At 39.9% G+C, this 22682-nt stretch overlaps 3 protein-coding genes across 3 annotated transcripts in view; 2 read left to right on the top strand and 1 right to left on the bottom strand.

Annotated features, from left to right (window-relative positions):
* Positions 1-723: 723 nt before the first annotated feature.
* LOC112465200 (ubiquitin-conjugating enzyme E2-17 kDa) lies at positions 724-5805 on the bottom strand. Its single transcript, XM_025032636.1, has 6 exons — positions 5420-5805; positions 4043-4106; positions 3516-3547; positions 3149-3226; positions 2945-3050; positions 724-2865 (listed from the first exon to the last, which is right to left on the bottom strand). Exons 1-6 carry the CDS (start codon positions 5441-5443, stop codon positions 2726-2728), a joined length of 444 nt encoding a protein of 147 aa, XP_024888404.1. The 5' UTR covers positions 5444-5805; the 3' UTR covers positions 724-2725.
* Positions 5806-7252: 1447 nt separating this feature from the next.
* Positions 7253-8589, top strand: LOC112465247. The gene has a single exon (XM_025032727.1). It carries the CDS (start codon positions 7369-7371, stop codon positions 8167-8169), a length of 801 nt encoding a protein of 266 aa, XP_024888495.1. The 5' UTR covers positions 7253-7368; the 3' UTR covers positions 8170-8589.
* A 279-nt stretch (positions 8590-8868) lies between these two features.
* Positions 8869-22682, top strand: part of LOC112465249 — a 67779-nt gene continuing 53965 nt past the window's right edge. The window contains exon 1 of the mRNA XM_025032729.1: positions 8869-9640. Coding sequence (XP_024888497.1) covers positions 9596-9640 — 45 coding nt within the window. The 5' untranslated portion in view covers positions 8869-9595. The remainder of the gene's footprint in view (positions 9641-22682) is intronic.

The raw sequence follows: 22682 nt of genomic DNA on the forward strand, positions 1-22682 counted from the left end.
TTCGTGATCGGCCGAATCGCCGGGTGTCCTTCGATACCGCGACACATCTCGCAATAGCTTCCAATGAGATATACGATGATTACATATGATTCTTTTTTGGAACAGCTCAGCTTTTATCAGCTTTATCTAATGCATATGTCAAATCATTACGTGTGACATGATACGTATATACATAATTAATAATTTGATCTATAACTTCTGCATAATCTGTCCTGCATGAAATTACTCTTGAGTAGTAATTTCTCAATTTAACGTGTCGTTATAATCGCGTGTCCAGACATTTATATACACCTTACTTCCCTATTTAAACTAATCTCGAATTACGATTACAATAATTTTAGATTTCAATCTCCATCGCTTTCGAGCGCGAAAAAAAGTTTCTTCGTCGAAAGCGCGACGACCGTGTATAATAAAATCTTCAGAAGCGCGAGTCGATCTCGCGTTACTTTCACGTAGGTCACATCGGTGACGTTGAAGAATTGGGAAAGACGCGTGGGCTAAGGCCACTTTCGAATGAGAGATCCACGTTGATGCGATAGTAATTTTGCAGCTATCAGCACGAGTTTTCAGTTACGCGACTTGTACGATAGGAACTCTGATGGCTATATAACGCGATTAACGCGAAACGTGACCACTGTATCACGATCCTATCCGCTTATCATCCGCACGCTCAGATTTCATCGCCGGCCGCGCGAGGAAAAGAAAAGAAAAGATTCTCGATGCTTTACCTTATCATCATGTGGACTTTATTATATAAAGGGCTAATGCTAAAATGTACACAAGATAAGTTATTAAAAATGTTCATTATTGCGGTAGTAATAATTAATTATACACATGAATAGTCATCTTCTACTAGAGAGTGAACGATGATCAATTGTTTTTTTTTTCTCGAGGACTATAACTTTTAAATACCAGATTCGACGCGTTTTACTCGTAATTAAATTACAGATACACGGTCGTATGAGACAAGGTCGGCGTAAACAACGGGCCGCCGCATTACATACTAATCGATTTGTCTTCTCTAGGTTCCTTTAGTCGCCCCATCAGCTTGCCATATTTAAGCACCGATTACATCGAGACGTTTCGCACTAACGCGCGCTTTACACATGGTTCGCAAGACAAATTCGTTTTTACTTACGCACTAATTAAGTAATCGTAATCTTTCTTTTTTTTTTAAATGACGTATCAGATTTTATTTATCTATGATTAGAAGCCAAAAACACACTGCTAGCACCATCAGACAGTGCAATTATGTAGTTTCATATATTCTTAAACGAACTATCGCGCTGAATGACATTTCGCAATTTAACGACACATTTTGTTCATTTTGTATATAGTTAGATTTTTATGAAATAATATGTAATCACATCGCTTTACCCTTACAGCCACAATATATCGAGGATACAGTATCGTAATTGCAACGTTTAAATAACAGATTGTATTTAAGTCTATCGTTCGTCCAGCAATGGACAGTACGGTCGCGCGTCGCAAGTGTACGTTTATATTGTGGATAAAAGGAAAAACATCTGGTCACGGAAACTAAATAATAATTAAAAAAAATCGCTGCTTAAAGAAACATCTGCACGCAAAACAGCGGTAAAAGTATTGATGCGAGTAAAATAGCGTCGCGATGAACGACGAAGTAGCGCGAATTCCTGATTCGCAGAACGCGACGCATAACTTAATAGCGTGCATTCATGCACTATAATACGAGACGAGTCGCCGAGATTTTAGCAATCCAGTGGCGATCTCCTCGCGCTGTCGACATATTTGTCGCCTAATTTATAACGCGACCCGTATATAAATTTAAATAATCGGAATTGCTCTCCCTCGCATCACTCATCGATGAAATGACCCATCGACTGCTTCCCGTATCAGCGTAAAGCCGAAAAGGGTGACACTGCATGCTTCCAATAAATTACGTAGCAAACCTCGCAGACCCGCGAAAACCGCAGACCATACTCCAGGCTATCAGATAATCTTTTGTCCAGTGTTTGCAGATGCTTCCGATTACTTAAAGTTGCACGGTTGCCACTTGCCGATTAACGATATGCATAATTAAATTACTACACACACACACAGGAACCAAAAGCACAGATTTCGAGTTACTCGTAGAATTTGTCAGGTATAAGGAATTTTAATAATTGAACAAAGCATACACGTACAGTTTCAGTAATATTTATATATATATAGCCCAGTCTTACAAAAAGAGTGACCACATCGTTTCAAGGGACGGGCAAACATTGCTCACTTGCGTTAAAACTAACAATCGATGTGCTGTCAGTTCAAAGTTTTCAGTTTTCACTGAAGAAAGTAGGTATCGTAATGTTACAATTATTATAAGCACAATAATTAGAAACCAATCTATTAGATTTAAATACAAATCCTACTTTCACTCTCCTATATGTTACTTCCATTTTTTTTATTTATGAAAAACAAAGCGGATGTGTTGTCTGATTCGGTATATATATAATGCTGGGTGACCACCTTCAAAATTGCCTCGATTGCCATTGCGGCAACATTTTAACTATCCGCGGAATTCCTGAACCGCGAGAAGTTCAGATCGATCACGTTTGCCTGAGGATTCCTCGGGCCCGATTACCGGCTTAAGTTTAAAAGTATACGAGCCATAGCTAATTTCAATCGGTGCTGATGCGTAAGTGGCAATAGGCTGGGGCTGTTTCTTGGTGGTGTTTGGATGTTGAAGTCAGTGGAGATTGGCGCATCACATGGCATACTTGCGCGTCCATTCGCGTGCCAATTCATTATACTTCTCCCTGTCGGTTTTGTATATCCTGGCTATTTCTGGTACCAGTGGGTCATCTGGATTTGGATCGCACAGCAAAGAGCATATTGACAGTAACACTGGAAAGTAATCAATAATATTAATGTTTAATTGATACAAAATATATTTTTACAAATGCATATTACATAGAATACGTACCCTTTGATATAGTGAGTGCAGGAGACCATTGAGATCGTAGGATATCCAGACAAATACTTCCATTACTGTTGATATTGGGATGATAAATTCTAGTCGTGAATGCGACCTGTAAATAAACAAAATAATTATTTGTGATGGATATCTTTTGTATCTTCTACTGCTGCAATATATAATTAAAAATTTTGCTTGTACAACGTGACGTACCTTAGGTGGTTTAAACGGGTAATCTGTTGGAAAGTGTATTGTTAAGAAAAATACCCCTCCTTGATACGGACTGTCAGGCTGTAAGAGAAAAATGAAATTAATATGTACAATATGTTACATAATTATTCTATAATAAAACTCTATGTATCAACTCTTGCTTGATGGCCATATATTTATTAGCAATTTACTAAAAAATTGTTATAGCATAAAAAGTGCAAAGTATATAATGTATAATCATCAACAATTCAATAGCTTTTTATCACATTTCAATAAGATATAAAGAAATATTATATATTAATAATTTATATGAAGAAATTCTTATACAGAAAAAGAAAGTTAAAAATTTGCATAAAGATGTGTCACTTACTGGTCCCATGATTGTTGCCTGCCAGTGGAATACTGGAAAAATATTACGTTAAATTTACATGCAAACTGTTATTAAATTATGGGTTTGTTTCCTATTGCTACACTAACTGCATTAGTTCAAGAATTATACATACACTAAAGCGTGAGAGTTTCATATGTACGTCTCTCACGCTTCAATAGATTTGTTCGTGTTGCTTGAAATCTCTAAAAGTTTTTAAATCGAGATAAATATATATTTGAACGTTGGAGAGAAAGAAATCGAGGATTCTAAATGTAAAAAGTGTAAGCAACACAAACAGGCCTAATGTATATGTACACTTGTCGAATGCAGCAATAGAAAACAGACCCTATGATATACCTTATACATCTACTTTTTTATGGTACGTTGATAATCAGTTCTTCCTAATTCAAAATATCCAAATAAAAAATTAAAAAGCTGTAGCTTTAAGTTTGTAATTTATAACTTAACTATAACATTTTTATGCTATTTATTTTATTCTAAGTATTTATTGCAAACTTAATACTTACAATCATCTCCTACAGGTCCAGCCGAGCATTGTGCTGGCGGATCTCTACCAAGGTCCTGAAGTTCCTGGAATTATAAATACAGATAATAGCGTTACAAAAATTAAAACATTTTATACATAATAAAATAATATGATTACAATTATTTTAATTAACCTGAATAGAGATTTATATTTAACATAAATAGAGCCTATTTAATTTCCAATATATTTTACTGCAACAATTCCAATCATATGTCGTACCATTATTCTATAAGTAACTTTGGTATTTATAAACATATATATATATATATCTACACAATTCGACATTCTCTTGACAATAGATATAGAGCCTTCTAGATAATTCATACATATATATATATATATTTATATATAGTCATTGAAAATGAGATATTACTGCATAATAATGGAAGTTTCCGAGACAAAGTTTTTTGTTGTTTGCAATCTTATCTATAACATCTTTATAACAAAGACAAAATCTAATTATAGCATATTACATTGTTCAAGTATCATACAATTCCACAATCGTATTCTCATACTCTCATTGTTATTAATATCATTGCAATACTATAGATGATCAAGATGAAATAAAAGCTATAGCTTTTCGCTGGACTTTACAGCCTCGCTCGTGCAACTCATGCTCTTCAATCTTGCTCCGTGTCATAGTCCATTCTGTATGTTATAACGACAAATCAAACATTATTGGCACTCACATCGTGGAGATGCACCACGTCAAATGACTCCACTTTACTCTACTACAATACGCATCGCGAGGCTTTCACGACAAACCACTCGAGAACAAAGTAGTCGCTGGCACCACGAGGTAAAGGCACAAAAGATCAGCGAAGAGCACCAAGAGAGAGTATCCGCGAGGACAATCTACGCGCTCGACGCGTACGTCGATGACACGCGCGGAGCACGGTAAACGTGCGTTACTTCCGGAGATCTTGCGGAGTACGAGTAACACAAAATCCGTCCGGGTTTCTCACTGTCACCCACGGCCGAGCCCGGCTGGCGCAGGGCGTCGAGGGACGGGTTCGCAGTTCGCATGGCTCCTAGATGCGCACGGCGCGCGGCCGCCATCTCGTCGTGGTACGATGGTCGACGATCGGCGACGGCGACGGCGAGGATGGCCCCGCTAACGCGGGCCAGGCTTGGATTCTTCCCAGGCGTTCGCACACACTGTTTCGCACACCAGGCTCGGCGAGGGCGACAGAGAGAGATAGATAGAGCGAGAGAGAGAGAGAGAAAGAGAGAGTGAAAGAGTGAGTGAGAGAGAGATAGAGACAGATCGTTAAGGGGGCGTACGGCCGAACGCGGCGCACGACAACGCCCGGCCGCGTCGTCGACGCGGCACGAACGCCGACCTGCCTCCACGTACCTTATTAATTCGCTTTAAAGCCATTTGACGAACTGTGTGTTGATATTAACTGGCCGCAATACCAGACAGCGATACCCCGCTTGCCGTGGATCTTTGATTAGGGATTGCAAGATGGCTGCCTTCTAAACGTAGCCCGGACTGCGCTGGTCAAGCGCGGCGCTGTCCGCGATCTCCGCGCGACGGCGAGCACGTCGCGACGCGTCACAACGAAAACCCCGAGGTGGGATGCCCGCGCGACGAATCTCGCGGACGGCAAAATACGGGGGTGTCGATCGTATACTTTTATTCGGCGTTGCTTTCTCGTGGACACTCGTCGCGAACGCGGCCTCACGAACTCGCGAACCCGGGAGAGGGGCCACCGTCACCGTGGATTTCCTTTTATCGGCAATCAGCGAATTCCCAGCGCACCCGCGCCACTGCCGACAGATGGCGCGGCGGGACGCTGACGATCCTGTTCCGGGTTCCGACACGCGCAACGCGCAACGTCGCGCACCGTGGTGTATCTCCGTATACCCGGTGCGTCGAAAGTAAGGTCGCGAACGATCCCCCGTCCCGGGCCGCCCCGGGATGAAGCGCGCGTACAGAGGGAAGCGTCGGAATGACGGAATTGGAAAGTGCGAATAAAATATTATTTCCCTCCCGGGTTTTAAGCGCTCGAGATGTCTCTCGGCACGCCGAAGCTAGGCGGAGGAATGACCTTGCCCACTTATTGCTTGTCATTGTAGCGAACGCTTCAAATTATAGATTACTCATGCTCGCGAGCGTGCCTCGGAGATATTGTCACGCTTTTTGATGAGACATGACGAGATATGTTTCGCGAGAAGGCAACAATCGGTAAACATTGGCAAGAACGCTCTCTTGGCGGACTTGTCTCTCTTCAAACGATGACGATCTGATAATTCTGATTTGTGCTGACGAGCCCAATGAACACGCGCGATCATACGATGCAACGTGTATCGTGCGTCACATGCACACGCTGGTGGTTCCTTCATTGCTCATTAGTCACGATTCCAACCGGTTTTCTCGAAGCTGAGACAAAATTCCTTCTAGAAAAGACACGTTTAGCATTTTCCTTGCGTTCCTCGTTGTGCTATTGAGACATTAGGCGATAATATCTCGCACGTTACAGGTTGCTCGTAGCTAAGATAATGAGCCACTCGAGGCCTTCTCGATAAATCTATAGGTGGTATGATGTAACGAAACGCGGTGAATATTCATTGCACAAATTGACCTGTCATTTGAAATTGAACTATAATTATATAATTATAACCGTCGTATATGATATTCGTAATATTACGATGTAAAACGTCGCATAATAATCATACACACGACTGCACGCAACTATTTATTATAGGTTTTAATCATTTATGTATATAGTGAAGATATCAAATTTAAATAATCTAAATATAAATAAGAGGATACAAAATAAAATCGAACAATACGATAAAAATGGAAAAATATAATTTCTATGCATAAGTCAACTATGGATGGATTGAATAAAAAACTAGATGGTCACAGTCGTATGTAAATCGTCGGTAGGCTTAGCTAGGGTTAATGAACGTTGAACTAATAATTGATCAAAATAAATAAGATTTTAATAATGATCTAAATATAAATAAAGGTACCAAGTAAAATTGAATAATACAATAAAAATGGAATAATTTAATGTGTAGATATAATGTAACTTCTGTACAACTCCACTATGGATTATAAAGAAGCTAGAGCTAGACAATCACAAATCACAGTCGTATGTAAAACCGCGCGGGCTGCCTGATAGCTCAAAGCAATGAACGTTGGACTAATAAACAAACAAGTTTATCGAAGCTGCTCGCGTCCACGTTCAAGTCGATCGTTCCCTTCACTCTCGCAACATGGGGTTGGAAAAGTGAAAAAGGCACAAATCGTCAAGTGCAAGCCGAGTACGACCACGTCGAGAACTCGTCGCGATTATGCCGGGCACGGTGGGCCGCAGCAGACTGCAACAGTTGTGCACGTGTCGCATAAAGGTGTACGTGCATCGGAAAAAAAGGTTCGGAATCAAAGACCGTTCCAAGAGAAAGAGACAGGTCTTCGTGTACAATCCGGAAGAGGAGATCTGGCACGAGCCCTACATGCAGACGCTCCGCCGCGAGTTCTCGGACGAGTCCGTGCTGTGCGACTCCAAGATCGAGCTACCCTGGCGGGACATCGCCCTGCCGACGGCGGGCATGAGAATTCGCACGTCTCCCGACGTGGCTCCGATGACGGCCGATCGGGAAACGGACGAGGCTGAAACGAAAACCGTCAGCGGCGAGAGGCGAGAGTCCACCGGCGCCATGGCGCTGCCGTGGCAGGATTTGCTCATCACGGAGACCCTGCGGAGCACGTTGGAGTCGTTGGACGAGCCGGGGACCTGCGACTCCGCGTTGGAGATACCCTGGGCCGACCTGGCCCTGGAGAAGCCGATAGAGATACGTCCGCCGAGGGAGGAGCAGACCTGCCCGTCCGACGACGTCGAGATCCCCTGGGACGAGATCCTGCTGCCGCGCAACATCGTCATCAAGTCCGAGAGGAAGCGGAAGCATCCCTCGTCCCTTCGACGGCCGCGTCGCGAAGACCCGCGTCACGACACGACGTCCATTCCCTGTGAGAGACGCGGCGTGCCTACCTGCTGCGCGAAAATCCGCGCGAAAACCCGCTCGGAAACCCATGCGGAAACGGGAACGCACGCGCACGTCGCGGATCCTAATTGGATTCTCACCTGCATGTAAAGCTGCACGCGTAAACATTTAATTTGCTTATTTCATTAAATCCCACATTTCAGCCGAAAAAGTTACGTGTCGCTTTAAATTCAGTATCGATATCTCTCGAGAAATTTCTCGCTCGTTTTGCCGCAGATAGAGGAGCGATACCTATTATCAATTCAAAGTCAAAGAGAGGAAATACGCCGACACGCGACAATGCGAAATCACACGCTGCAAAAATTGCCGAGGAAAAGTCCGATTTGCATTTTGAAACCTTGATCCGTTCGTTTTGCTCGCCCGGATCTTGCGTTACTAGATTATTATCTTTTTTGAGATCCTTACGGCGTTAACGTAACAGAGAAAAGTAAAGGCCTTGAGAGCGGTTTGAAAATGCTTTTTGAAACAAAACAAATTTATTTTATTTATCACGAGACGGATAGAATTTCCTTCGAGAGCGGTCGAAAATTTATTTACGAAACGACCGTGAGGACAGCATATTGATTAAACGCGAAAGGTATTATTTGTCCATCGTTTAATTACTTTAATTATAGTAAAAGAAATTGTTTATTCGCGAGCGCTCGGTTTTTACCAGCGGAGCGAAAGTGCAAAAACGTGCCGGCGCGCGGCGGCGCGGCGCGAGCGACGTGAAGTTGGTGGCGCCGCCGCGCTTCGGCAGCCGTCGGGTCCGGTCGGCTCTCCGTGATCCGCCAGTCGGCATTTGTCAGCGAACGCGTACGGTGGCACGTCGTGGGGCATGCGCGCGCGCAAGAGAGAAAGAGAGAGAGGGGTGCAAGCCGCGCAACGAAAATGGCGTAGTGATTGAGCTTGAGTGTGTCGTTCCGCCTGCCGCGTTTTTGCACGAACAGCGAGGAGGGGCCAGTCGTTTGGAGACGCGCCGTCGATCCCGCCGACGGTTAGGTTTCTCCCCCGCGGGGACCGATCGACCGTAGGAGTGCGCGCCATGATCGAGTCGGGACGACGAACCCGGCGACGTTGTTAGGTGATATTTATGCAGTGTGTACCCCCCGGGTGTGCTTTGGTGAGCCGCGCGCGCGTCGAGACCGGGGATCCCCGATGGTCGATGTCCTCGTCGCCGTCGTCGCACGTCGTCCGCCAACGACGACGCTGACGCGAACGACCTGAACGTCGCGGCGCGACACACGGTGACCGTGACGTAACGCGACGCGCGGCGCGCGACGCGACGTGACGGGTGACACGCGTGTACCGTGCATCCGGCCGCACGGCGTGCATGAACCCCGAAAAAACGGGCGAGGGATGGCCCGCGCCGCGGCCGCAATTGGGATTCGGTGATCCTGCCGCCTGCTCGTCGTGACAGTTCGACGACTCGCTCCGATCCGAGCGAGATCAAGATGGCGCCACCGGCGTTTTGACACTTGCCGAAGGACGACCCGTCAGCTGGACTTCACCGCCGCCCGCAGGCGACCCGTCTATTATGAGCAGAGAATTCTACGTACCCTGCACGCCTTACGTCTATCAGGTGAGATTAATTATTCTCCTTCCCGTACGCGTTTTTCTCGCGATCTCTCGTCGAGTGTGCGTCCAGTTTTCTACTGCGACGACGTTTCTTTGCCCGTCGCTCGGTTATCGCGTTCTCGGTATCGAAAGATTCAATATTTTCGACTTTCTTTGTTCGAGATTTGAAAACGACAAGCAGTTTTTTTTTATTATTGATCGTTTATTTGTTATGGAGAACCGGATAATACTTCGGGAACGTGCCTCGTAAAGGAAAACAAATAAAAAAAATATATAAACATGAATTCTACGACGTTTAATTATAGTTGCACGATAATCATGCGTGCGACAGTCACAAACACGAGCTTTAGAATATTTATTCTTATTATTTATGAAGACTTTAATTATAGACTTTTTATTTTTTTATTATATTGCAATTCTTCGTTGATATTAAAATATATTCCAACGAGTATTTTAATTTGCGATGTCGAGTCTCTCTTTTATTTGAAATTATCACGTTGAAAAATATTATTTGTTATTCAGTTTAATTTGCCATGCAAATGATAGACGTTTTCCAATTTGTTTATATTGCAATTTTACATCGAAATTAAAATATATCTCTATAAGTATTCTGTTTTAATAACAAATCTCTTTTGCATTTGAAATTATTGCGTTGAAAAGTGTGTAAAATATCACGTATATAACATTATTATCTAAGCTTTACCGTGAAAAATTGTGAATCGTGCACACTCCGAGAAGATATGTATCCCGCTATTTTTTTTATAATTTAAAGTCTCGTTATTGTCTCTCTCGTATAATGAATATATATATGCGTTTAATTTATCCGCATTATAATTGATAATGAACAAAAGCCGATCGACCGGATGCAATGGTCGATATCGAAACGTACGACGTTCAAATTGATAAGTAGGATTGTACCGTTGATTTGCTCCTCTTTTATCGACGATATGATTCAGATATGAGTAATACAACAAACAGGGAAGCCTCGAATAGTTCGGATACCCCGAAACGGGGAGGTCCCGTGGATCGTACACCCGTTAATCATATCGATCCTAGAAATTCCGATAAGAAATCTCTATTCTCCGCAATGAAGCAGAAGGTGAGAATACGATGTTTGGGGATCGCGATAAAAGAATATTGAAAAATAGAGGAACCTAAATGTTTTAAGAGGAATCAAAATATTTTGACGGGCTAAACAGCAGTTATATTTCGGAGCACTTGTCGAAAGTTTCGGTCGTTGTTATATTCGAAGCGATTTATATTGCAATATCAATCCAAAAGTTAGCTGTTATTTCTTATTTGTAACATACCAATAAACATTTGACGTGCAATACTCGTATTGGGTATCTACCGTTGCGCTTTAGAGCAGTGTAAATACAGCTAAAGTTGCTGAAAGTTTTATAGATAAAAGTCCAACTATGTTTGAAGAATTTACGGTTGACAGGAGAAAGACGTGAAGCGTGGAATATCCTGTACGTGTTCTGCGTTATAAACTTTTGTGGCGTTCTATTACACAATTAATATAAGTTTTTCTTATACTTATGTTGCATATTTTACACATGACTTATTCGACTCTATGAAAAAGGAGTGATATTATTCATCAAACGGAAATTCTCATAATAGTGTAAAAATTCACTTCTTATTATTATAGAGTGTAATTATTGTTTTACCATCGCATTAATTGCGGAAAATAACTTATACTTTAACTTTATAAATGTACAACGATAAGATTGAAGTGCATCTTAGCTGAGCAAATAATTATATAAGCCGGCTAACACAAGGTTAATTAAACAACTTAATCGGCTTTGCGACACGAGGGAAGGGCGAAATGTATGTTTTACGTTCAGGAGGAAACATCGTCTAATGAACACAATGCACAGATTAGATCGAAGCTGCCCACCTTTCATAATCCTTTGAAGCGCTTTATGAAATCAAAGAGTGAGAGGGAAACCGATTCCGAAGTAGGGAACGTGAATCACTGCGAAATTCGTCCGCGCGTTCTCGAGAAAATCGACGAGGTCGCGAATCTTGGCAGTGGTAAATATCACGTTCGGTGTCAACAAAAAGAGATGTGTCTTTTTTTTACACATTTCCTCTAAAGGAATATACATTTAAAAGTATTTATAAATATTCCTTTTACATTCTCTCTTCGTCAGCGTCCACGCTGAACGAGCAAGATACAGCAAAGAGCGATACCTCGGATTATCGGTCCGAGCATCATCCTGCGGATGCTGCAAGGACGCGCGAATCTTACCAAGACCTCGCCAGTTATTTCTCCGAAGGCGACCCCGATGAACCCTCGACCTCCGCTACGAACACCATCGTCCTCTCCGCGAGTACCTTCGATCGCGATGTCGAGAGAACGGAGCTGAGTAAGACCTTACGGAATTCAGCACCGCGCTGCCAGTTTATTTACGAGATTAGATATAGACCGATGCACGTAAAATATTTGCGCTCGCGATATTTTTGGAAACGAGGATTCCAAGTCGCCGTAAATTTATCCTAATTCAAATTCGCCTCAGTATATCGGTGTTTTGATTTATTACAAGGAACTGAGAATTATAAGAGACATTCTCAGTTTCTCTATTTAATTCGATTTAAGAGTTTTAAATCTTTTTCTAAAAACGCGCAAGGTATTTAATAAATTAAAGTAAATCCGATTAATTGACGTTCAGAAATTACAAGAGGTGCGATAAATTTTTTTTTTCAGATATTTTATTTATGATAGTTATCTTTTTATTCGCAATCGAAAAATAATAACGATACATCTTAAATAGTTCGACGATCGTAATATTCTGAAGATTATTCTATTCATTATCAGTCACGTGCTAAGTCAATAATCAAGGAGCCTTTAAACGTGTGATAGGAAACGCATACGTCAGTTGCAATGTCTTACTTCCGTTCATTTTCCCCAACGATTCAGGCGAGAATCTGCAGAGCACGACAATGACGACGACAACTACGACTTCCACGTCGTTCGGAAGCGAAATAACCGATACCGTTTCGAATTCCATGAACACCGAGGAAGTGTCAGACGTGGATTTCACAGACACATTGCAGCGTGGCACCATTGTCGCGGTGGCTCCGGCGGGACTGACGTTTTCCGCTCAATTAGGGTATTGCTGATCCCCCCTTTTCATTCTTGCAATTCGAGAAAAATTGTATTTTTTAGTAGGAATTTCAGCTTCTAATTAACGCAAAAGAAAAAGAAGAAGTTAAAATAATTTATTTATTCTGAGAATTTCGAATTCTGGGATATTTAAGAATTATCACAAATTTTGATGCTTTATAAGATACATCTGCATTTTTCACCTCCTAGATCTTTGTCAGCTTTGAACTTCATCGCCTAGATCTTTATGCGAATTCTTTTTTTTCGTCGCCCAGATTTGAAATTAAATATCGGTGTCTCGTAGCGGAAAAGCATAGATATCGAATTTGCAAGTGCACATAGACGCAGCGTTGCGGCTCGAATCCGCAAGCCCGTTCGCGTGCTAACCGCGCTAAAAATCGGTAACGGTATCGCCATTGCGGTCGGTTTACATTCGACCAACGCGTCGACGACACTCACAGTACGATACCCGCCGGAAACGGTCTCGACTGGTTGATCAGCTTGACCCTTATCGGCCCGTAAATGATACAGACGAATAAACTTTCGAACGAGATGCCTCGTTGCTTAAGAATTTCACGCAATCATACCTTTAGACGAATGCCATTTTCTGGTACGTATCTAGAATGACAAATGCTTATTACATACACAGTAGTGATATTTAGATACTAATATTATTAGAAATATTTGGTACAAGAGTGGACCAAGCCTTAAAAATTTGTCTTAAATAATAAGATATATAAAAAATAGACTTACGTATATTTAGTCCACCTTTGATCTGAATTTTGCAATTTTTAATATTAGAAAATAGACGTAGAAACCTACTTTAGACATATTACAGATATATGTAACTTTTCCCATAAATATGTTTCGAAATATTATTTCAACACATTACGTGTTACAAGAATATTTATCAAGGAACATGGAACATTTCATTTTGATCTACGCGCATTGAACTAGCCCTAGATACGTTTACGTCAAAGTGATATTTCTAAGTACGTCGCATCCGCGGATTCGAATTGCAACGAGTTTTACGAGTAACGCGGGGTGTAGGACTGCACTTTCACGGCTTTGCGTCCTGTTCACTGGATCGTACGGAGATCCTATTTGATTACAGGCTGTGCTATATGCGAGTGGCGGTTACGTCTCTCGGCGTGACTCATTCGCTTCGCGTACACGCGTGTACACAAGAGCGTGCTTGTATCTATCGATCACCTCATTTGAGAAAGTTGCGTGAGCTAATGCATATTAAAACATTAATTTTGCTGTAAAATATGAAATCAACCGTCGCCGGTGATATCGGCAGTTTCTATTCCGGGCAAAATCCTTTATCTTGCTCTTATCTTCTCGACAACATGTTTGTATTCGTCATTGCTTACAATAGCTTATTAACATCTTTAAGTAAATTGTTTGTCTCATTACTTCAGTAATTTATATTTTTTTTAGACATTTATAATATAAAATTTCGGTAATCCTTTATGGTAATTTTTCAAATAACAGAATGTTTAGTAGATTGAAATGCATTTAGCTTTATCTTGTGGTGTAAATAATTTACTCTTAATTTTGTAGTCTATATAGCGTTTCTTATTTCAATGACGAACATACAAGTACACTACAAGGCAATTATTTTCGATTTGTTACCTTCTATTCAGTATTTTCTCATAATCAGCTGCTGACTTAAAGAAACACAATCTGATATCTGATGAAGATTAATAATCTCGCGATGACAATATCAGACAAAGCGATCCAGCTGTATGAAAGCGGGAAGAGAAGTACGCTTTCTCTATGCGCGATATAGATAGGAATTCGAGTAAATTTCTCTTTCCGAGCTTTACTACGGTTACTTCTTCACAGTCTCGCCTTCTGTCCACCGCAGGTTCTCTCTAATGAAAGCTTAAATTGCACATTGCCGCGGAATAACTTCGGTGATTTGTCGGGCAGGCAGGTGCATCCTGGCACGGAATATGGATTCGGGACATCGTATCACGGAGCGGTCGAGCGGTTTATGTTAATGTACAGGGTGTTTCTGAACTTTATTGAGCAAGAAAATTTTTATTTACCAACTTTTTTATCAATTAAAAAATTAATATCTATTTATGAAGACATGATTAAACGTTGCTTATCACATCTTACTTTTTACATTTATTTTTTAACATTGATGGACAATTTGGTGAAAATTTAGATAATATTTCTGTTAAAATAGAAATTAATTAAAGAATATTTTATAATCTGTTTCCGAAAATTAATTGGTGAAAGATTTATTTTATCTGTAGTTACATAATTGATACTTCCAAATTGTTAAGAAATAATTCGTAAAAGGAATTTATTTAGACATGATATCTATTGATTTACGTAGATATATAATCTTGGAATTGGCACGATAAACATGAGCCACTCTGTATACTGGTACAAACGACTGTGGCGTGCTGACAAACTTCGAAAAATTTCGATCGCGAGTAAACGAGGAATTAGTCGTCGTTTCCCAGTTCCTTCCGATACCGACGATTGACTCCAGTAACGATTTCATGCATCGTGACGTGCTGATAATTTTGATAAACAGTCACTGATGTCATGCGGCTCTATTTCAGGGCAAATTGAAATTGTGTCCATATAGGTTGATTCTGTGTTAGTGGAAATTTATTCAAACCGCAATAGATCATGTGAAATTACCGAGCAAGAATTTTCATGTTAATCCCCAAGTTAAGCAATAGTTTAAGCAATAGTTTGCTAATTCCTATTGATCTCCCGATCTTGTATGAAATTCCTTGTTTTCCGCGAAATGGATATGAGTCACGATGCAAGAATCGTTTTATACCAGAGGTAATAAAATTAGCAAAGGCGCGCGTGCAACAGCCGATGATATAAGGTCATAAATATGATTTCGTGTTATTAATCGATGGAAAATATGAACGTACGGGTATAGGCTCACGTGCACGTTGAATATAACATCGGGATCGGGCTCGGTCACCCGTGCATTTCATATGGGCGTCTCCTATGCGGCTTTTTCCCCCGACATACGGATGCGTACGTGCGTACACGCGTATGCGTGCGTGTAATTTTGCGCGATAGCGTCTTACTTATTGCTTTAGAAAGTAAAAGTCGTCGTCCTACGATGTGCCACATGCACGCAACGCGACGTATCGATGCGAGGTTCCTCGCGAAACCACGCTTCTGCACGCGAATATTATTCATCGACTTGCCCTTGTCTTCTCTGTCGATCTTTCTTCAGTCACATTTCGAGCTAATATACCTAAACTACAGATAAGATTATAATATAAAGCTAATTATTTTCGTAGTAATGTTGGCGTGCAGTTAGAAAGAGATAGATAAGACACTAATTTTTAATTTAAAATACACTTCTAATTTATTTATATTTAAGAACCGAAAACTTGTATAATTTAAATTTTACATCTAGATAGAAACTAAAAATATTTCTTTTGGTTTAACAATTTCTTTTATATGAAGCTTAAATTATTATACTAATATTTAAGCTACTATTTTCAAAAACGTAAGGCAAACTAACAATAATTGAATCTCAGGAACGAGATAATCAGCGTGTCCGAGACGACGGAGTCAAGAATGCGGGATCAAAGAATAGGTCGGGACGATCCACGGGAATTTTACAACAATTCTTTGCGCATGGTGATTCGCAAGCCGATCTGTCCGCAAAACGACGAGCCCAGTATATACTGAAGTTACATCGTAATTATCACGACTTGTACACGAGAAATCTGTATTCTTCACGAGTGTCATACGGATTAATGAGTTTTGTCGATGGGAACTCCGCAAATAAAAGCTTTCGTTCTAAACGTCGTTCAGTTTTTGGGGCACCGCAGCGAGAATGGGATCATTGGATTATGCAAAAGACAACAGAGTAACTTGTTGGAACGTTTCAGCTCGCGGACTTGCGAATCCTTTCAAATCCGTTGCACCGCGTTACGGTCGTCGGACGAGCTGTCTCTCCCACTTACATAGAAGAAGACTCAAGCGGCATTTCCCGTACGAGACACGTGCAGAAAATATCCATGAACGTGTCGCGTGCACGTTTGTTGCATTAAGCCAACGCAAGCCGCGCGCGGCGCGATCGATAAGAAAAGTGTTTTCTCGCAAATATTTAAGATTACATATTCCGCTGTAGGAGCGCATTGCATCTCCACGGCGATGCTGCATAGCTAATAATTTACGTCAGCTTCCTTTCGTTATCCTAAGGAGCGTGAAAGTCTCATTACGGTGATTTGCCTGAAAATTACACTTGTTATGAAAACAGTTACCCACAAATCGTCTCAGCTCTCTTTAGGATAACTTGGCTTCTAATCATAGACACTTTGGTTGGTAAATTTTAATATCGAAGATTTCTGCTATTCGAAACATTTTTCAAGAGTAGACAAATATAATTTATAGAGATTAACAACGGCGCGGTCTATTTATCGATCAATTTGTCTCAATAATGTATCGAATGTCGATTTCTCTTAAAAGCGTATATAGAGGTATTAGAACAATAGTGTATTCACTGACGTCGGTGTTATTAGGTACAATTATGTGTGGTTAACGCAATCAGCGTATGCAGTGAGGTGTAACATTTATAATTAACCCCCAACTAACTGCGCACGCGTGCATGCTGTGAATATAATCAAGAAATTGCAACCGGAAGTAATCTCTCAGCGAAAAAAAGAGCGCAAAAAAACACCTGCGCAGTTATATATTTTTCCGAAATCGAATATTTTAATTGTTATTATTTATTACTGTCTATTATAAAAAATCAAAGCTTGTCATAAAAATATTCAAGTTATATATAATCGCGTTTTCAGATAACTGATTTCGTTTGAGATTTTTTATTATTAAGATTTTTATTATCTACAAAGAATCTTTTTGCTTTTGAAAATATTTATTTGAGTTCTATTCAGATTTAAAACTATTCATGTTCTCTATAAAAGAATTTTATCACGCATGTAAGGCAAAGGAAGTTTAGAACTAGAAAAGCACAATCGAGTTGATTTAATGATTTAATAGCGTTGAACAATCCTTTCCAAAAAGAGAGAGAGAGAGAGAGAGAAAGAGAGAGTTACGAATACGCGTGAACATTAGGTGCTCGCATATGTCCAGGTGCCGATGTTAGAAAGCGAGTTACGCGAGCGCGCGCACCTTTGTTCGCGTTCATTATCCATGTGTTGACAGTGATTCGACTGTAATTTTCCTCTTTTACCTACCTATCCGTTTACATAAACGCACACGACTACGAGAGAGACACCGAGACAATTACCGAGATGTTTCAGCGTTTTGACGATGTAGCGTCTAGCGGCGCTACAACGGCTTACGTTACGATGTAACTCTGTTATTGCGAAATGCAATTATGCAATCCGCAGTTTAGTCAGCTTGTTCTTTTACAACGGAAAACATAAAACATATTTATAGTTTTTCAGTTCTAAAAACTCAATTCCGGGAATAATCTCGGCGTCAGTCGTTGATTCTGCGAAATTGACCAGATTATTTATTAATAAGAGAATCGTACACTATTAGGATAAATTTTTAATTCTATTTGGATCTTTTTTTTTTTACGTATTTGAAGGATAGTGACATTATTTGAGATTGCCTCGAAATAGGCTCTTTGTCGTCGCGTTAAACCAGCCAGTTATCTAATTTGCAATTGGCGAATTCACTTGGAATGAATGATCGGAATTATTCCAGTACACAGTTAAATCACTAACCGTACCAATCACGGTTGAAGGGAGTTTCGTACGATCAATGATACTTGGTTTGTAATCAAATGATTCGACATAATTACGCGTTCATTGTATGTTCTCCATCCATACAGTTTGCAATGAAATGGCGTTAAATGGTAATACCGCGGTTGTTACGTAGCAGTGGCCATTGTTCTCGCAGTTCCTGACATTGAAAACGACTCACGTGTTAACGGCATGCGGCTTAAAGCCCATTTTTTCGCGTGACATTAAAACATGATCATCAGTATTATGTGATTTTAATTTCGATGACGCGACATTCCGGCACTAAATTATTATGATGATTATTATTTGATATCGCGACAGAATGATATGCAAAGGTGTGCAATTTGCATAATGTATATTAGTTGTAGATTCATATAACATATAATTAATCATAAAATTATATAAAAATTTAACAGAAGATTTAATTTAAACCTCTGTTAAACATCATAGCTTTCTTCGTGCTGCATAATTCATATGTACGTAAAAATATTTGACACCATTTGACACTACTGTTAGATATATCCCTGTCGGAGACACCTCGCAGTGCTCACGACGACCGCAGGATGTACGCACAGTAATGTTTATTGGTAGAAGTCTGGGAGGTTTCACCGCCGCGCTTTTAACGGTATATCTGCTGTGTGTAAGAATGGTTTGCATTTCACCAGAGAAACTCTTACGGGAGGAACGAGCCGACGAAATCGTCTTACGTTCGCTTTCCATCCTTTTCGCTTTGTCCTTGCTCGCGTCACGCCCTTCGTTCACGCGGATGCTCCTTTTTATGGATTGTCGCGCCGTGTCTCACAATCAAAGCACACTAGGAAAAATGTTTTGTTGTACGAACCAAAATTTTGTTGTAACAACACAAAAATTTGGTTAAAATATGCCTAACAAAATTATTTAGTTGCTGTAAACAAATGTCTTTGTTACTTATGTTTTGTTGTTATAACGTAATACTTTTTTTATAGCAACCAAAAATACAAAACTGCCTCGTCCTCCTAACCAAACAATTTAGTATATTTTATGTATACACAAGAGCTCGTGCGGCAAGAGAGTTCGGCTCGCGCCCGGTACGCGGCGCATCGCCGGTATTTTCTCTCGTAAGGAAGATTCGACATTGACATTATATCTAGGGCAGCTCAGCTCAGTGGGTCTGCCGGGTCTTCTCTAGCATTCAAGCTTGTCAGTAATGTCAGTTAGAGCGTGCTCACTCCTGACAACCTACCCCATAGTATATACACATAATTTAAATATATAATGTTTATATATATTATGATTTATATATATAAATTATAAAAAAAATAATATCTTCAATCAAACAAAATATTTGGTTCCAGTAATAATTAAAAATTTTGGTTACAATAAAGCAATTTACATTACTAAACGCTTTTGTTTTCCATAACAAAATTTATATAGTTAATATTTTTGGTTGCTATAACAAAAGTATTACATTGTAACAACAAAACATAAAGCCCGGTTTTCACACGCAATGATTAGTGGCGCCAACTGACTGGCATTCATTGGCGCCAGAACCGACTAGCAAACTCACAAGTATTTACACAGTAATTGGCGTATAATATGGAAAATATTTAACATTTATTAAACACACAGTAAATGACAGCAAGCATATAACCTCAGAATTTGAGGTTACATGCTTTGGCCAATAGCCGCCAGTAAACGCCACATTACTAGCGCCAGTTTGTATCAAGTGTTTACACTTGCATTTTTACTGGCGTTAGTCGACTGGCGCGGCCTGGCGCCACCAATCATTGCATGTGAAAACCGGCCTTAAGTAACAAAGATGAAACTAAATAATTTTGTTGGGCATATTTTAACCAAATTTTTGTGTTGGAGACACTAAATTATTTTTCCTAGTGCAACATGATCTTGCGACACGACGCGCCATGTGGTCTGCAGACAAAACCATCTTTTCTCGCCTCCATGTGTAACGCCGTTCCTTTTTTTTCTGGTGTTATTATCCATGCGTTTAATATATATTTAAGAACCTTTTCAAGAGGATTGCGTCTCAGTGATCAATATTTGTAGAAAAAACGTCTTGACCAAAGTATATAGTATCTTTATCAATAAATCGTGAGAATACATTATAATTAATATTTTGACAATAGTGGAGAAAAGAGAAAGAGAGAGCTCTAATTTTGTTGATAAAGATACTTTGCGTTCATTAAGAAGAGAGCGTAAATTACAGCAAATTTCTTTTATTATACCTGTTTTCCGGCTTGTCTCGCTTGACAGAATTATAGTTGGAAAATTCATCGGAAAGTGTGTCAATAGCAACTCTTTTCAAGTCGTTCCTCCCGCGGGAACGGAAACGAGAGTGCTCCAAAATCCGTGCGAACGCGATCGACATCGTTGTAAAAGAGTGATCCAATCAAGATGATCCGGGAATAATTATAGATCTTAATATTTTACGAAGAATTTATACACACCCATTTGCGGTATGGAGCATAGGTGTTCGATTTTTTTCGAAAGTCCGTTATCGATGACCCCGTGTAGCGATGCGTTAAGAGCCGAACATGTTATATATTTACCAGCAATAAATTTGCGATATCATATATATACTTGTTGTATAAATATGAGAGCACAACGGGTATAATTTGCGGTATTAATTTATGTCAGTCTATGTGGAGAAAATTTTTATACATTGGAAATTATACATCATGTTATGGAGGAAATTTTCTAAGACGCTTTTACTTTTATTTTTTACTTATGTATTGAGCCATATGAAACAATTAGATATTTGAAATGTAAAATTTATATTGCGTTTTGAGAAAGAAACTTACACTTCTATTTACCATAAAAGAAATTACACTATACTATTTTTATGCCGTTTTTGATAGACTAAAGATGTAAGATGTATAAAGGGTTCGACTTTTATGGCAAATATAGTTGGAAAGTTGCGCTCACCTCGAACACACGCAATTTTAATTTCATTAAAACAAGCTCGTCGAGCGCGTGTCCGACGCGGAATCTCGTTTTTTTTCCACTGTGATGAAGAAATTTCCGCTTGCGAAATTACGACTCGAGATCGCTATAATTAAGCCTCTTTTCGTCGAGTGTCGTCGCACGACACAAGAAGAAAGTGGAAGAGGGCCTTTCTCGCGTCAAATAAAATTACGCTACTCTTTTATGGGGTATTCCTAGTTATACATACATACGGTTGCTGTGCATTAAATTTCATTTAATTTATTTTTTGCACGCTTGCAGGTCAACGCTATAACCGCGACGGTTAAGTATACTTTCTCATGTAATGGTTGACCATTACTTTAATGGAAATTATTGCTACATCATATGCAATTGATCTCGGTGATTCTCGATTACGGTGTGTTTTAAAATTGTTAACCACAGACATTTTCTTTAATTGATGTTCTGTATAGCTGTTACATCTTTTATTTTTTGATGTATCTTGTATCGATTTCTCAATAGTAAATATTTAGGTAAAATTATCTAATTTTTAATATTAAATATATTTTAGAGCAAAAAAAAGAATCTGATTTAAAATCAAAAATCTAAAATTAATGTTATAAAATTAATCTGAAATAGAATAAAAAATGCCCTTTTATCGTTTATGTCTTAAAATCTTATGTGTGTCAAAATATAATTTTTTATATTAATATCTACCACATTGTTTTCACATTTAAGAACGTAGATCTCTCTTTCTCCGATCTTTCGCTCGTAAAAGTCCGTGCTCGATCGCAAGTTTAGTTTTATTATCTTTCTTCACTGTAAATCGATACTTTATATGTACTCACCTATATGCCGTCAACACAAAGAAGATTTTGCCAGAATAATGCGCGTACTAAATTATCCGGCATTATCCGACCGAGAATTTTCCGACCGAGAGTACATCGGTCGTGAAGCATTTCGATCGTAAATGTCTTCAACTCGCCCGTCGAACCCAATGTGGCGCGACGGCCGGCCCCGTGACAAGTTCCTTCTCGCGACACGAAGCTCTTCAGCCATGATATGTGTGTCAGCGTGTTAACTATACGTTCGTCCCCAACGTGTTGTGCGCGACCTGTTTTCTTGTTTTTCAGAAGCTCACACTTTTAGCTAATCATTCTTGCGAATATTCCGCGCTATATGTTCCACGAAATCACGGAAGTTATTGCGTGGCTCAAGGTTGCCCGCAGTTTTAATTTATGGATATTAAGTGAATTCTTGATCTTAATTCGCACCTTCGGCCATGCGACACACAAAAA

Source organism: Temnothorax curvispinosus, unplaced genomic scaffold, assembly GCF_003070985.1.
Source record: "Temnothorax curvispinosus isolate PA1 unplaced genomic scaffold, ASM307098v1 QBEX01015018.1, whole genome shotgun sequence".
Classification (NCBI taxonomy): Eukaryota; Metazoa; Arthropoda; class Insecta; order Hymenoptera; family Formicidae; genus Temnothorax; species Temnothorax curvispinosus.